Source organism: Narcine bancroftii, chromosome 12, assembly GCF_036971445.1.
Source record: "Narcine bancroftii isolate sNarBan1 chromosome 12, sNarBan1.hap1, whole genome shotgun sequence".
Lineage (NCBI taxonomy): Eukaryota > Metazoa > Chordata > Chondrichthyes > Torpediniformes > Narcinidae > Narcine > Narcine bancroftii.
The window spans coordinates 99,162,715-99,178,910 of NC_091480.1; the positions used below are offsets into that span (position 1 = coordinate 99,162,715).

Sequence of the window (16,196 nt, forward strand, 5' to 3'; positions counted from 1 at the left end):
CGCCGAAATGGTGCGCCCCAGGAACTGGAGGGACTCCTTGCCGAACTGACATTTAGCCGCATTGACCGTGAGGCCGAAATCTGCCAGCCAGGCAAAGAGTGTGGGAAGGTGGGCTTTGTGTTTGTCGTGGTTGTGACTGGCAATGAGAATTTCGACAAGATAAATGAACACAAAGTCCAGGTCTTTTCCAACTGTGTCCATGAGGCGCTGGAATGTTTGGGCTGCATTCTCTAGACCAAAGGACATATACAGGAACTCGAAGAGGCTGAAAGGGATGATAATGGCCGTCTTACTCACATCATCTGGATGCACCGGGATCTGATGTTATCCCCACACGAGGTCCACTTTGGAGAAGACTCGTGCACTGTGGAGGTTAGCGGAGAATTCCTGAATGTGGGGAACCGGGTACCTGTCAGGGATGGTTGCGTCATTCAACTGACGGTAGTCCCCACATGGTCTCCAGCCCCTGGACGATTTCAGGACCAATGGAGCGGCAATGCCCAGGTGCGGTCCGAGCACCTGACAATTCCCGGTTCCTGGAGCCTGGAGAACTCCTCCTTTGCCTGCTGGAACTTCTCTGGTGGCAGCCATCTGGGTCTGGCAGTGGGGGGCCCTGTATGGTGATGTACTTGCCTGTAGCCAGGGGGTGGTGGATGATGTCGTCCACCCTCGCTGCCGTATCTTAGTCCAGAGTGCTCACGACATGATAGAACATCGTGGTGTCTGAGGAGATGTTGCGGAGTTGAAATTTTGCTTCCTCCTGCCCAAACCACATTCTATTCTCAGTCAGTGGGTCCAAAATGGGGGAAGCTTGAGGGAGACTGCATTAATCTCTGCTGCATCCATGGTGTTTGGAGTCCAGAAAAAACATCTGGGCTCGTCAGGGTCAGTAGAAGGAACACAGCCACCATGTTGAGGGTCGTTAACAACTGTCTTTATTCTAATTTAGCGCATCCCCCTTTAAGGGCAACAGGAGCTCATCACCTGGTGCATTGTGACGTCATAATCGCTGCCCAGGGTGGGCACTGGAAGGGATGCTGGAGCCAAAGACGCCATTTCCCCATGGCTGCCCCGCTACTTGGCGATACAAGCGGGGCTGGTTTGCCATGAGGATGTGCACCACCAGAAGGTAACAATTATTCTGAGTGTTGCTCAACACAATGTAAATAAATAGGTTTCCATCAAGAATTAATTTCTAGAGACTCTCATATCAACGATTATGGATAGGCTTTTCTCTTGCGTGAATTACATTGTGATGTACTCTTGATACGATAAGCTTTTTCATTGTTGATTCTGTAGGTTGGGCTTCTATTTTAAACCTATAGAAAGATTTTTTTAAAAAAAGGAAAACTCTGCTTATCCCTGAATCTGGAAGTAAACGTTTACAAACTACAAAGGAAATAAGACCCGCTGCTACGTGATGGTGGAGGGTGTACAGGGGGACGCATTTCATCACTTCCTCAATGCCAAACTTCACGGCACCAGACATGGAGAAACTGTGTTCATAACAATAAATCCATGGTCCAGGAAAAAAGCTGGAGCTGGTCGGTGCAAATGCTAGCCAGTGTCTGCCTAGGGATTGTTGTTTTACATAATGTGGGTTGATGAAATGTAACGCTGCAGTCTGCTGAAAGCTTGAGGACAGAGGTAATGGGCAAACCTATCGAACTGAGTTAACTACACACGTGTGTGTGCGTGTGTGTGTGTGTGTGTGTGTGTGTGTGAGAGAGAGAGAGAGAGGGGGAGAGAGAGAGAAAGGGAGGGAGAAGGGATAGGAAGAGAAAGAGGAGGTGAGAGAGGGGGAGGGGGGAATTCAGTGTAAGATTCCTTCTGCTGCCATGCAGAGGCAGTGTTATATTAAGCAAGATTCAGCTCCTGTGACAAGAAGCAGCCCTGTACGGCAGGAGCCAGTTATGCTGCCAGATGTGAAGAAATGTTTGCTTGAGCTGTGGCAGCCAATTGCTGAAGGAGGAACCTTTGACCCAAGAGTGACTTCCAAGAAGCCAACAACCAAGAAGGGTTTTTAATTATTGTGCACAGTCCTATCGGTGACAGCAGCAAGTTGCTGACTGTGTTATTAGCAAGGCAGAATCCGGGAGACTAGACTTGGACGGGGTTGTATTTATAGCTGCTGGTTCAGGAGAGAGCACTGACGGACATGTCTACCACCATGCTGGTGCTCCTTGGATTGTTCACGCTCCTGGGCACTTCATGTGCTCTGGATGACATATACAAACCTTCCAACTACTCCATTGATGAAAAAGGAGCCAGCGACTTCATGGCCAATTATAGCCAAACTGCAGAGAAAATCTTGTTCAGCAGTGTTTTAGCCAGCTGGAATTACAACACCAACCTGACGGAGTACAACCAAGAGAAGCAGGTATTGTCTTTCATTTCTTGCTCCAGTGGGTGTTGCTCATACACGGGGGTGGGGGGGGGGGCAGGGGCTTCTGATCCGCGTTGGGACCCTTCCCTCCCTCCTCATTCCTTTGGCAGCAGTGATGCAAGGAAATAAGCCCATTCACTGAATATCTGACCACAGATTGCAGACCTGCAGAACTGGACACTGTAATAACAGAATTTGTACCCAGCAAGCAGAAACTTGACTGCATCTTATTTTAGTACTGTAATCCTCACCGGTCACATTTCTGGCTATTAACAACATTTTTGAGATATAAAGTGAAAAACTTGTTCCCCACTTGCTGCTGGTCCCAGGGAAGAGCATTCAGGGAGTTGAGCTGGGGGAAGCGGGCAAAGGCATCAGTAGGAAACACATTGGTGGAGTTGATCAGAGAGAGAGAGGCAAATCAGGACTGGCTGCAGGGCAGAGATCAGTTCTGGCAGAGAATGGGTGAGTGTGCAGGTCAGAGAGGTTTAGAGCACGGATCAGAAAATGGGCTGAAGGGAAGGTGACGTCAGAGAGTGGTGGGAGGGGGTGTGCGGGAGATGGTGGACACAGAGTGGTTAGGGAGACACAGAGTGGTTGGGGGGGTTACGGACAGAGTGGTCGAGGGGGTTACAGACACAAAGTGGTCAAGGGGGGGGTTACGGACACAGAGTGGTCAAGGGGATTACAGACACAGTGGTCAGGGGGGCACAAAGTGGTTGAGGGGGGGATACAAAGTGGTCAAAGTGCACAGAATGGCCAAGAGGGAATCAAGAGTGGTCGAGGGGATTACGGACTGGGAGGGGTCGGGCGGTTACGGACACAGTGGTCAGGGGGCCCAGAGGGGTCGGGGATTACAGTCACAGAGTGGTGAGGGGGATGGAGAGAGAGAGAGAGAGAGAGAGAGAGAACAGTGGGTGAGGGAGCAGGAAATGGGTGAGGAAGCAGGGGGCAGAGAGAGCAGTGTGAGGTGTGATGTATGGCTGATCTCATGACTGTGAGAGACTAGCCCAGTGTCCAGCCAACATCTATTCTTCAGCCAACCACCTCTGAAACACAGAGCCTGCTTCAAGATGTCTACTTGACCTTCATGTGTGCAGGTTGAACATTGCCTTCAATTAATACTCCAAAATGGATCCCATGGCATCCATCAACGAGTGATCTTGGTAGCAGGTGCTCGCAAGTCATTGTCCCAAGCTCCCACACTGTGCTGCCCCCAAGGGTTCACACACCGCCTCAGATGATCATTTCCTTCCAAAAAAAGAGACCATTCAGTCCATTAACTCCCTGCATTCCCATCAGTCCCATTTCCTCCACTCATTTCCCTGAAGTTTATGAACCCTGTTGTGATTCCCTTAACACTCAGCCAACAATGTACCAGAGGGGGCTGCATCACAGCCACAGGGAGAACATGCAAATGCCATGCAGCCAGCGCAGAAGTCAGGTCACCTAAGGTGAGTAGCAGCAGTACCATTTGATGTATTGCTAGACCACATAGATTTCCAAAGTATCGTTCACAAATTCCAGACACCCCCAATGTTATTGAAGGCATTTGTTCAAGGCCAGTCACAATTCCAACACACTGTAAACTCACGCTCGTAAAGAAAATAAAAATAATTGAAGATGGTAGAAATATGAAATCGAAAATGTTAAAAGGCAAGGACAGAGTAGATGTAGAAAGTTTATTTCCCACAGTGGGAGAGTCGAGGACAAGAGGGTTGTGAGCGCTGCTGTGCGAATAATTCTGACGCAAAGTCCACGGACTGTACAACAGACTTTAATTCGCTTTAACTTGTACACACCAGTCTCAGTTTCTTTGCTAGCTCCACGTATCTGACTCTCTGAAGGGACTGGCTCGAGATTTTACACGAGCCGGTGATTGACCACCAGCAGGTGGGGCCAGCCTCCCAGGTTGCCTTCCTGCAGGTATAGTGGTTGCCCCCTGCAGTGCTCGCCAGTAGGAGTGTGGCCAGTCCAGTGGTTGTATCATCATTAGGACCCAACTTCAGGATTGAAGAGCGTCAGCTTAGAACAGAGATGTGGAGGAATTTCTTCATCCAGAGGACAGTGAATCTGTGGAATTTGTTCCCACAGGCCGATATGGAGGCCATGTTATTGAGGCAGAAATTGATAGGTTCTTGATGAGCCAGGGCATCAAATGTTATGGGGGGGGGGGGGGAAAGGCTGGGCAGTGGGGCTGAGTGGGGAAATGATCAGATCATGATTGAATAGTGGGGCAGACTTGATGGGCTGAATGGCCTATTTCTGCTCCTATGTCTGATGGTCTTATGGTGAATGAATCTGGGAGCCAGGTGCTGCCAGATCTGCTGAGTGTTTCCAATCCTTCTGTTTCACTTTAAATCCTACACTTAAAGGCGGAGGCTGTGACATTTCGGACATGGTTGGCTGTGCTCCATATGAACCTTGTGTGAAGCATAAAAGAACTTGAAATACCAAGGGGTTTACAAGTTTATTTTTACATGCAAGGAGTAATCAATTTGTAGAAGAAGTTACCAGTTTGCGTAAGTAGGTCCAAGGGACAGTCTGATGTGTTCCATGGTTGCCAGGGGTCGAAGTAAATGAAGCAGCTCTTTATGCAAACTCTGCATTCTTCCAGCCTCCTGCTCATCTTGCATTTCTGCACTTGATGCTCACATCCCTGCTGTCAACCTTGCTGGCCCTGGACTACCTCTCCAAGCCTCTCAATTCCACTTCTCCCCTTCCCAGTAATTTCTGCTCCAAGTGCAGTGAGAACCAGGAAAACGAAAACACTCAGAGCAGTCGAGGCAAACACTGTGGACACTTGCATCTCTTCTGATCTGGTCTACTCCATTCGATATTCCCGTCGTGGTGTGTCAATCTAATCGGCGAGATAAGGATGAGGCTTCAAAGATTTGAAGACAGTATATTTCAGGAAGGAGAGACGAGGGGCATGGGAGGAAAGTGTGAAGCATAAATTCTACCATAACAACAGGTGCATAGCACATCTTGTCGAATTCCGTGTAAATCTTTAGAGCTGGCTTCCTTAGATAGGCTGGGTAATAACGATAATGTGGCAGTGAACACCACTTCAAAGGTAAGTTGAAGCGGTGAGCCAGTGCATGGCCTTTGAACTCCCTGATATTTACAGTGACTCCTGGGAGATACCTGCAGCCTGTTGAAACTGATCAACTGAACACAGCCCCTCACCACCTTTTTAAAGCAATAAATGCTTCATCTGTAATGTCTAAATCAAAAAATATAGATAGGAACATACTGTTCCTTACTAACATACTAACGGGAGGTACAGTTAGCGCAACCTTGTTACAGCACTAACAATCACGACCAGGGTTCGAATCCCGCACTGTCTGAAAGGAGTTTGTATGTTCTCTCTGTATCTGTGTGGGTTTCCTCCCACCCTACAAAACATGCAGGAGGTTGTAGGTCAATTGGGTGTAATTGGGTGGCATGGGCTTGAGGGTTGGAAGGGTCTGTTACCATGCTGTATGTCTAAATTAATTAAATTAGGAACTGGCACAGCTTTGGAGAACAAGTTCACAAGAACACATTTACAAAAGGTAATTAAGTACACAGGTGGACACCAGTAGACAGGAAACATTGCTGAGCGCATCCAGGAAAGCAAATGAACCCCAGGATTGCTCGTCCTATCATCCAAAATAAAGCCCCTGGAACCCCTCACCCCCCACCCTGTCCTTCCAGTGTCCCTCAGGATATATATCAAGGCAGTGTGAATTAAAGATTTACAGTGTACTGAGCAGGATTGCTGTGGCAATGTCAATCGAACTCAGTCAGCAGGTCTGCATCAGATAGGAGATCAGAATGGAGGGTGATTAAACTGTTGAGATCACTGGGGTCTCCCTTCTCTACAAGGAGCAGTGCTTAAAGAGGGCTCAGAGAATCATCAAGGACCCTAACCATCCAGCCTGCAGTATCTTTGAGACATTACCTTCAAGGAAGAGGTACAGGAACAGCCAGGCTGGGGAGCAGCTTCTTCCCGCAGGTGGTGAGACTGTTGGACAATCCTAGAAATCTGTAAATTATTTTTATCAATATTTATTTTGGATCACTATGTATATATGTTGTTTGTGTGTAGGATGTATTGAGTGTATGCGCGCTCTGGTCTGGAGATACGCTGTTTCGTTGGGTTGGATATGTATATGTACAATCAGATGACAATGAACTTGAACATGAGGTTGGCAGGTAGGTGCATCAAGAAGACAGACAGCCTAGAGACCTGACAGTTTGGGTCTGCATTCCTTGGAGTGTGGAAGAATGAGGGGTGACTTTATGAGTGGGTCATATTGGGGAGATGTGATGAACAAGGGGACAAAGCTGCAAAGGGTGATCATTTAAAAATTGAGGGCACTGAATCTCTGGAATTACCTATCCCCAAGGAATCAAAGGTAAGAGAAACCAGCAGATAAGGTTTAAAGCTAGTGATGAGCAGCTTGACCATTGTACAATGGGATAGGTTTGAGGATCCTGGTGCCTACTCTATGTTTCTATCAATATTGCAAAGGGAATGGAGTGTAAAAGTGGGGAAGCCTTCCTACAGCTGGTGAGACCAGGTCTGAGCTGCTGCGGACAGATCAGGTCTTATTATCTGTGCTTCCCCTGTCGTTGGTGCCCCGACTGTTCACTGGATGAACTCCTGTGGCACCGCAGGCAAAGATGGAGGAGAATGCCCTTTGGAGTTTGTGAATGTGAGGTGATCTCAATGAAGACCAGAAAAGATTCTGACGGGGTTTAGATACCTTTTGTTTGGAAAGGTAGAGAAAAAATGTAAGCCTGAGACGAAGGATTAATTTTTCTCTAAGGTTAGGGAATTGTCTCCCCAGGAGGCTGTGAGCCATTACATACTCTCCAGCTTGTGACAGATTGTTGGTCTGCAAGAGAACTGCAGAGTGAGATTGAAATACACCAACAATGAAATCTGTTGTAATGTTATTGCAGTAAAACTCTGACAATCTGGTAGCCTTGGGCTTTTGTGATGCCAGATTAGTTACTGGATGTTATCTCTATCAACACTCAAAGACACTTAGACTTGTCACTTTTTTTTCATGTTACACCAAAGCACTTTCAGATGCATTCTCTGCCAAGAATACTCCTGCAGACGTGGATTCAGACCTGTGGTGTTGACGTTCAGGTGGCAACCTGAAAGGGACAGCTGCAGGGGAGGTGCCTCGGAGCGCACTCTGGCTCCTGTCCTTTCAGGCTGTCAGTGCTGGGGCTAACCCTGCCTTGATGTTCCGCGCCGGGAGTCAGGGGCAGCGGGGAGGGAGGCTGTCAGGCGCTCACCAGCTGATTGTCATCCCCTTAGCAGCCGCTTTCAGCCAGCTGCATTAAGGTGCCTGGTGGGACCTGAGTGCTCCGGCGATTATCCTTCCCGGAGGAGGGTTGGAAAGTATGCCTCAAAGGCGTCTCCTGTGCTTTCAGGTGGCCTCCCGACAGCTGCATAGGGGTAGAATATGCGGCTTTACATTGGGGTATTTTGGCCACCAGAAAGCAATTTCCTGGAGAACTCGATGAGTTTGAAGGGAACAGGAAAGCTCTCCAGAACCAGGCAGTGAATGCACAATTCCAGAGCCAAGTAATCACAGTTTAAGGATAAGGGCAAGTCATTTAGGACTGAGATGAGGAGAAACTCTCACATACACATTCCAATGATCAGAAACACAACATTCAAAATGGATGAGACTCCTCATGGGGTAGTGTGCTGTTACCGTAGTGGCTATTGCAACATGTTTCCAGCTCCAGTGAATCAGGTTCAAATCCTGCCCTGTTTGTAAGGAGTTTGTACCCTCTCCACGTAACTGTGGGTTTCCTCCCACATTCCAGAAACGTACGAGGTTGTAGGTGAATTGGTGTGTATGGGGGGACATGGGCTCATGGGCCACGTGTCTCTTACTGAGCTGCATGTTTTGCATTTAGCAAGCACCTTGACCTCTTCACAATGAACTTCTCCACCTATCTGTGTATTGTAAAAAGCTTGGATACATTAAACTTGAACTTTTCATCTGTCATTAAAGTAGATTTTAAGTAGAAGAGGCCACCCAGTACTTGCAACTTGTTCTTGCTCTTTGTTTTCTGCTGAGCAGATAACCAATCTGATTAAACGAACACTCAGATGAAATATTAACTTCACAGAAAGGCAAAGGAAATTCAGCACATCCCCAAGGTCTCTCATAACGTTTACAGTCACCGTGCAGCAGGAGATAACATTGTCAAGCTGGAGAGATTTATGAGAATGTTGGTAGGTCATAGTTAGTGTAGAGGTTAACACGTGACTATTGCACTACCAGTGACCCAGGTTCGAATCCGCTGCTGTCCGTGGGATTTTGTACATTTTCCCCATGTCCGTGCGAGTTTCTTCCAGGTGCTCTTCCCACGTTCCAAAGACATATGGGGTTAGTAGGATAATTGGGTGTATTTAGGTGGCACAGGTCTCATGGGCCAGAAGAACCTTCTACTGTCGGGTATGGTTAAAATTTAAAAATAATTAAATTACAAATTAAATTCTCCTGCCTTTCACCTTCACTAATTACTCACCAATTGACCAATTAACCTTTTTAAATCACAGAAGAAGAGGGCCTGAATGTGTTTTTGGTGCGGAGAGAGCTTCTGGTACCAGGCAAGAAAAGTGGAGAGGGCAGCAATGCACTTCTGGACTGTGCTATTGCTAACTTCAATGTACAACAGTGCTGGAAGAATTTGCTAATGGTGTTAAATATGAAGGTCTGCAGACTCTGGGGCTTGAATGTGCTGGAGAAAATCAACAGGTCACACAGCATCCTGAAGTGGTTTTTGGCCTGGGCCCTTTGTCACGTTCATTGGTTCCCCTTTATTTCCTCTGGACGCTGCATGACCAGCTGAGTTTCTCCAGTACGTTTGTGTATTGCACTTGACCCCAGTAACTGCAGTCCTTCTTGCTTAACACCATTGGCAGTTCCACAAGTGTCCGCAGACTTTCTTCTTGGACTCTAGTGCTATTGTTAAAACAGATTTAAGTGTGGTAGAATTTTAGATTAGACTTTGGAAGATCCTGAGTGTCAAGGGTGAGCCATACACCAGTTTCCCAATGAAGGCTCTTTGCCCCGAAACACCAACCTTCCATGGATGCTGCCTGACCTCCTCAGTTATTCCAGTACTTTGTGTGCTTCCCCAGGTTTCCAGCATCTGCAGATGCATCTCATTTAACTCAGGTTCCAACCTCTTTGCTGGTGTCATTAAGCTTCTGGTCAGCATTAACCATTCCTTCCTGCAACCTCTTCCACAAGGTCACCACTGATAGCCTGGATTTGACACTCAGTCATTAGGGGTGATGTTTAGACTCCCTCTGGCTGGAGATGTACATTTTCTGGTCTCTGTGTTGTATGACAATTACAACTCAGGCCAAGCCCTGGATGTATTTGTGAACAAATGATTTTGTTATCTGCTGTAACATGAATGGAATGAACAGTGTGTAATAATGATCAATAGTTATCTCCATTTCTGAGCTTATCTGGAGAAAAGGTCACTGTTATTGGGTATAATCCACTGATATAACCAATGTAGAACAATTAACTGAGGGAAATTATCTGAGCACAAGTTGTGACGATGCTAATTTGTTTTGTAGAATAATGTCAGCACACACTGTGAATGCAACTGAACTCCACTCATCCACTAAATTGAAAAGCAAAGGTTGAAGTGGTTGATAACGGGTTTGCATCAACTGAGTAGCAGAGCATTGCTGAACTAGGCTGAAGAATCCATCCTGCAACCACAATTCTCTGCCTCGCCACAATAATTTGGTCAGGAGCAGGTTTTCCACTTGATTCCCAGTAACAACAATTCCACACAGGGTCTTTGATTCCCTCATTCATGGTCAAATACTAATTCATGGTAAATACACAAACGTGCTGGACAAACTCAGCAGGTCCAACAGTGTCCAGAATAGACAAGGATATATAACCAATGCTTTCGGACCTGAGCTCTTCCACTGAGATTGTGCACTTACTACAATCACAGCATCTACAGACTTTCTTGTTTTGCTCCAAAAGCTAACTCTTGTTAGCTTCACCTCACCGCTAAGATGTAGTTTTTTTCACCCATGTTGTGTGAAGGCTGTAGAAGCAAGACAATCTGCAGATGCTGGGAGTGAGTGCAGTGCATGAACGTGCTAGAGAAACAGCAGTTCACTGAGCATCCATAAGGGAGGAAAAGGCAGCCAAAGTTTTAGGCCCGAGCCCTTAGCCAGGAGTGGCTGAAAACAGGCAGCCGCCTGAATAATGAGATGGTGGGAGGGGAGGGAAAGGAGGAAAGTGCAGGCTGGATCTCCAAATGAAACAAAATAAATAAAAATAATCTCCCCTTCGCACTAAAAGTCCATATTGCCTCACTTCTGTCCAAACAGCCACCCCTCTATATCTTCCTGCATTCTAAAACTTTCACCTTCAGCATTAACCATGTGACCAGTTTTCAAACTCTGCAAATTTTGGAACTCTGCTCCCCAATTTATTAACATTACGGACACCAAGTGTGGAACCCCATAAAGGCCTTTCAGCTGAAAAGGAAAACTTAGGATCATCTGGGATGTAGATTGTCTGGCTGTGGAGATTTGTCATGCAGTGTCAGGGGATCTCAGCAGGCCAGGCAGCATCTGTGGAAAGGTATCGGCAGTTGACGTTTCAGGCCTGAGGCCTTCATCAGGGATGCCAGATTTTGAGAAGTCTCCTGAATAAGAAGGTGTGGGGGGGGGGGGGCGGTGGTGGGAGAGCACAGTCTGCAGGTGATAGGTAAAATATAAAAATTCAAAAGAGTTTATGCTTGCGTTGATAAATTTCTCATGGCATGAAGACGGCTCTCCAGGAATCACATTATCCCTCAGTCAAAAATGGAGGAACAAAGAAATGGCAGAACAATTAAGCAGATATTTTGGTTCTGTCCTCACAAAAGAGGAGCAAGAAATTTCCCAGATATGTGTTGGAACAGAGGTTGATTGAGAAGTGGGGACTGAAGGAAATCAATGTTGGGAAAAGAAGGGGAAATTAATGGGGATGAAACCTGCTGAATCCCCACAGCTGTATATTCCATTTCTCAGATGATTCCATGTAAGACCAAGAGAGTTCCTGCGGCTCCACAAAGGGCAAACTCTCAGCAAGATTTTTTATAATTAAAAAATTTTATTTACAACATAATACAAACCCATTTCCAGCCATTGAAACCCGTGCCAACCAATCACATCCAATTAACCCACTACTTCTCAATTTTTCTCTGCTATTTCTGGTGTCTGTACCAACCTTCGGTGACCATTCTCCTAATTACCCCCCCTCCCCCGGCAGGCTCCGCAGAGGCATTTTAACAGCATCAGCCTTTTGCACCATGACACAGTTGCATCTTCTGCAGACAACTGTGCTTGGGGTGTGAAAATGTTAGCACCACATTTTACGTTTTTATTTAGCAAATAGGCTTTTACTAAAGATCAAACCTGGAGTTTGTTCCAATTTTCCTCAGCCCTGGATGTTTCTGCTGAGTTCGTTTTTGCTTCACCTGTTTTTTACACCACAGGAGATAAGAAGCCTGTGGTCTCTGTGCTGACACTTTGATGTAGGTGTCCAATTAGTCCCCTCTTATCAGCTCTTTCCTTAATTGCTGTGAATCTTTACAGCCTAATATTTTGCTGATATGCAATGCTGGAAATTCCAGATCTAGAGATTGAAGTTAACCTTGAAGGATGAGGGGGTGACTTAATTGAGGTGTATAAAATGATGAGGGGCTTAGATAGGGTGGACAGCCAGCACCATTCTGCTGGGGCGACAACACCAAATATCAGAGGAGATCTGTCGAAGGTGAGTGGAGGAAAGTTTGGGGGAGACATCAGAGGTAGGTCTTTTACACAGGAGTGGTGGGTGCCTGGAATGCATTACAGATGGAGGCTGAAGTATTAGGAACATTTAAGAGACTCTTAGACAGACACATGGATACAAGAAAAAAAGAGGGTTATGGGTGTGAGGGAGGGAAGGTTTAGATTGCTGTGGAGTAGGTTTACATAGGTCAGCACAACATCATGGGCTGATTTCATTACTAGTTGTGGGGCCATTAAATTGCAAAATTGGGAAAGTTTTCCTTTAAGAAGTGCCGTAGTGCTTTCAACTTGACTGCTGCATTGCAATGCAACCTGCATGGTTTCTAGCAGAAGCTGCCTGCAGACACCACAACTGGTTCTAAGAATCATGGGAAGTAGTATCAGCATTAAACGCCTCTCTCCATGGCAGGCATGAAGGGAGTGGGGCACAGATGCCTGTGGTGTGGATGGTTGCCCCTCTCCTCTCCCCTTCCCCTCACCACCAGCATCTGTATGGATCACGTCCATCGCCAAGAGGAAGGAGTACATCAATCTGCAGATGTCACAGTCCTCAGTGCTGCCAACTACAAACAGGACGCACACGGAGAGACCCAACAGTGCTGACGGACGTTTATAGAGGATTGAATATTTATGCGGGCCAATGTGTGGCATCATCGTCCCAGTGGGGAACATTTTAATTCTCACCTGTGCACTGAGTATTTAAGGGGCTTTACAGGGAGACATAAACATAGGTTGCTGCCAGGAAGAAATATAGGCATTAAGTGAAGGACACATGATGAATTTTGACTAAATCATTTTGGATATTGTTGGGGAGGAGGGCCTCTCAGGGGAGAGCAGCTTCCAGCTCTGTGGCCCAACTGGCTCTGATGTGCAGTATGGGAGGAAAACAGTGAGAAGAGGGAGAGGCTGGAGTCCATGATGTATTGCCTCCTGGATGCCAGGGTCAACGATTTCTCTGATCGGTGGCAGAACATTCTCGAGGGAGAGAATGTAGTTGTATATATTGGGACCAGCAAGTTCAAATTTATTATCATCTGATGGTACAAATACAAAAGTGTTCTCTAGTCATTGGTGCAGGAACACCAACAGACATAAAACTCAAACAGACAAACACGCAGTACATATAAACATATTTAAACATAAATAAATATTGTTAAATAAATAATAGAGCCTCAGGGAGTTTGTATGAGCAGCTCATTAGTCATTCAGCATCCTCCCTACCCATGGGAATAATCTGTTTCTCAGCCTGGGGGGTGGTGGATCTGACACTCCTGTATCTCTTTCCCAAAGGAAACAACTGAAAGATGCTGCGTGTGGGTGATAGGGGTCTTCAATGACTCTGTAATCCCTCTTCAGACAACGATCTGAACAACATTGAAGGAAAAGTTAGGGGTGAGGTCCTGCAAAGTGAATATTGGGAATTAAGCAGAAGGACCTCAAGGGATTATTTGGGAACCCACACTGCCCAAAGATATTGAGACTCTGGTCAGGGAAAAAAAGCAAAGGCTGAAGTCAGATAAAGAGGCTGGGATCAAGTGAATCTCTTGAAGAGAACAAGAGTTGTTGGGGTTGTAGATGGAAAGGAGGACAAGAGAGGACACAAGATAGTTTGGCAAATACGGTAACGTCCAAAGGATTCTATAAGTGCATTAAGAACAAAAGGAGCTCCAGTGAGAGAAAAGATCCCCTTGAGGATCAGTGTGGAGCCTTGTACAATGTACAAAGGCAGCGGAATTCCTACTCGCTGCATTGCACAGAATCACAATCAGGTTTATTGTGGTGAACACGTGTCACAAAATTCATTGTTCTGCATCACAGGTGGAAAACTGCTAGAAATAACATTTCCGTAAATACACCATTTTAAAAGTAAATAGTGCAAAAGAAGAGAGAAAGTGAGGCAGTGTCTGTGGTTCATTGTCCATTCAGAAGTCTGATGGTGGAGGGGAAGAAGCTGATTTTGTACCATTGGGTACTCGTCTTCAGGCTCCTGTACCTCCTTCCTGATGGAAGAAGGCATGGCCTGGGTGGTGCGGTCCTTGATGATAGAGGCTGATTTCTTAAGCCACTAACCTTTGTAGATGTCCTTAATGGAGTGAAGACTGGTGCCCGTGATGGCACTGGCTGAGTTCACAACTCTCTGCAGCTTTTTCCTGTCCTGTGCAACCAGTCAGAATGCTTGCCACGGTACACGTGTAGAAATATGCAAGAGTTTTTGGTAACGCATCAAATCTTCTCATACTCCTAACGAAGTAGAGCTGCTGGCGGGCCTTCTTCGTGATTGCATCAACATGGACCCCAAGGAGATTCTCAGAGATGTTGACACCCAGGAATTTGAATCTTACAGGTAAGTAAGATTCACCATCTACCATTAGTACATGTTAAAGTACAACCACACGCAAGCCAGAAAAAGAGATAATAAATGTAAGAAGATAGACAAATAAATACTCAGTTGCAGTTTGTCTGAGCAAAAAAAATGAAATGTGTTCAGGTTACACAGCGTTCTTTATAACAAAATACATGACCAACATTTTGGGCCTGAGCCCTTCATCAAGGTGTGATCAAAATGCAGGCATCTGAATAAAATGGTGGGGAGAGGGGCAGAGGGTGGAGCGTGGGCCAACAGGTAGGAGGTCATAGGTGAATAGGGGTGGGGGGGCACAGGAGAAAAAAGTTGAGAAGTGATAGGAGGAGGGTATGACTCTGAATGGAGAGGGTGGTCCCTGTGTGTTGAAGCTCTCACAAGGGAGCTGGGTAAATATCTGAAAGGAAAGAATTTCCGAGTTGTGGGGCGAACATTAGCAAGTCAGAAGAGACATGTTGGACTTGTATAAATGACCTGTTTCCATGATGTATGATTCAAGAACTCTATATCTGTTCCAATTGTCTGGGCGACATGGTTAGCCTAGTCGGGTTCAAATCTGGCGCTGTCCATAAGGAGTTTGCACGTTCTCCCCGTGACTGCATGGGTATCCTCCGGGTGCTCTGGTTTCCTGCCATCCTCCAAAATTTTCAGTGGTTGGAATTGGCTTCTCCCATGTGGTAGACCTGATGGACCAAATGGCCTGCTTCTGTTTTTCTTGTAATGCTGTGATCTTGTAAATAAATAGATTAACAGACAGAGAGAGGAAAAAAGAAAGATTCAGACAGATACATAAATAAATAAATAAATAGTTAGATTAATGAACGAACAAATAAATGGATACATAAATAAATGTATCAATAGATAAATAAGTAAATAAATAAATAGATTAAATAAATAAGATGAAATAAATGTTGTTTAGTGTGGGAACCCAACAGGAAATGGTGTCTCAGAAGCTAAAGAGTGAAAGCAAGTATGTAGTTAAATGGAGCATGGAAACGATGACATGTTTCTAGTTCTGAAGCTGTAGACTGACATCTTGGGTTATACAACCGCTCATGGATGCAAGGGCCACACAGCCTGGGAATGTAAAGAAAAGCTTCCAGTGATAAATCAGTTTGAGGCGCTCAGCTGTTGAAAGCATCAGGGCGGCCTTGTTAATTGAAAACAGATTCAACTTATTTTAAAAAAAACGATGTTCCTGAACGACAACAGAAGGTTTCATTTCACTTCATTTTTATTAGAGGTGTTGTTTGGATCCAATTACAAACTCAGAGCCAATAATAGATAATTAATATGGTCTCTGGGTGAGAAATTCATTCTCACAACTCCAAAACAAAACAGGGATGTGTTGTTAAAGACAGTGGAACAGTTTTACCCTGTTTGTGAGTATTTGAAAATATTCCTTTGTTTACCAGCAAGACCTTTATGTTTGCTTACACATCTATTTCAGTGTCAGGCCTCACTCCAGCATCAGACCTCATGAACCTCAATGTTAACACCAGCCATTCTCAACGGGGGCCCATCGGTTCCCCTGGGGCCACAGAACATTTAAGTAGAAGTGTTTTCTTTTTACCACATGTAAAATAAATATTTTACTGATTGCT

General features: G+C 45.7%; 1 protein-coding gene across 6 annotated transcripts in view; it reads left to right on the plus strand.

Annotated features, from left to right (window-relative positions):
* The first annotated feature begins 1,037 nt into the window (after positions 1–1,037).
* ace (angiotensin I converting enzyme (peptidyl-dipeptidase A) 1) overlaps positions 1,038–16,196 on the plus strand; it is a 135,400-nt gene continuing 120,241 nt past the window's right edge. For 4 of the 6 annotated variants that reach the window (XM_069905136.1, XM_069905139.1, XM_069905135.1 and 1 more), the window contains exon 1: positions 1,813–2,380. In XM_069905136.1, the coding sequence (XP_069761237.1) occupies positions 2,159–2,380 (222 nt within the window). In that variant the 5' untranslated portion in view covers positions 1,813–2,158. Of the gene's footprint in view, positions 1,130–1,812; positions 2,381–14,128; positions 14,575–16,196 lie in introns of those variants that run through there. The other 2 variants (XM_069905138.1, XM_069905137.1) reach the window with 2 other exon arrangements.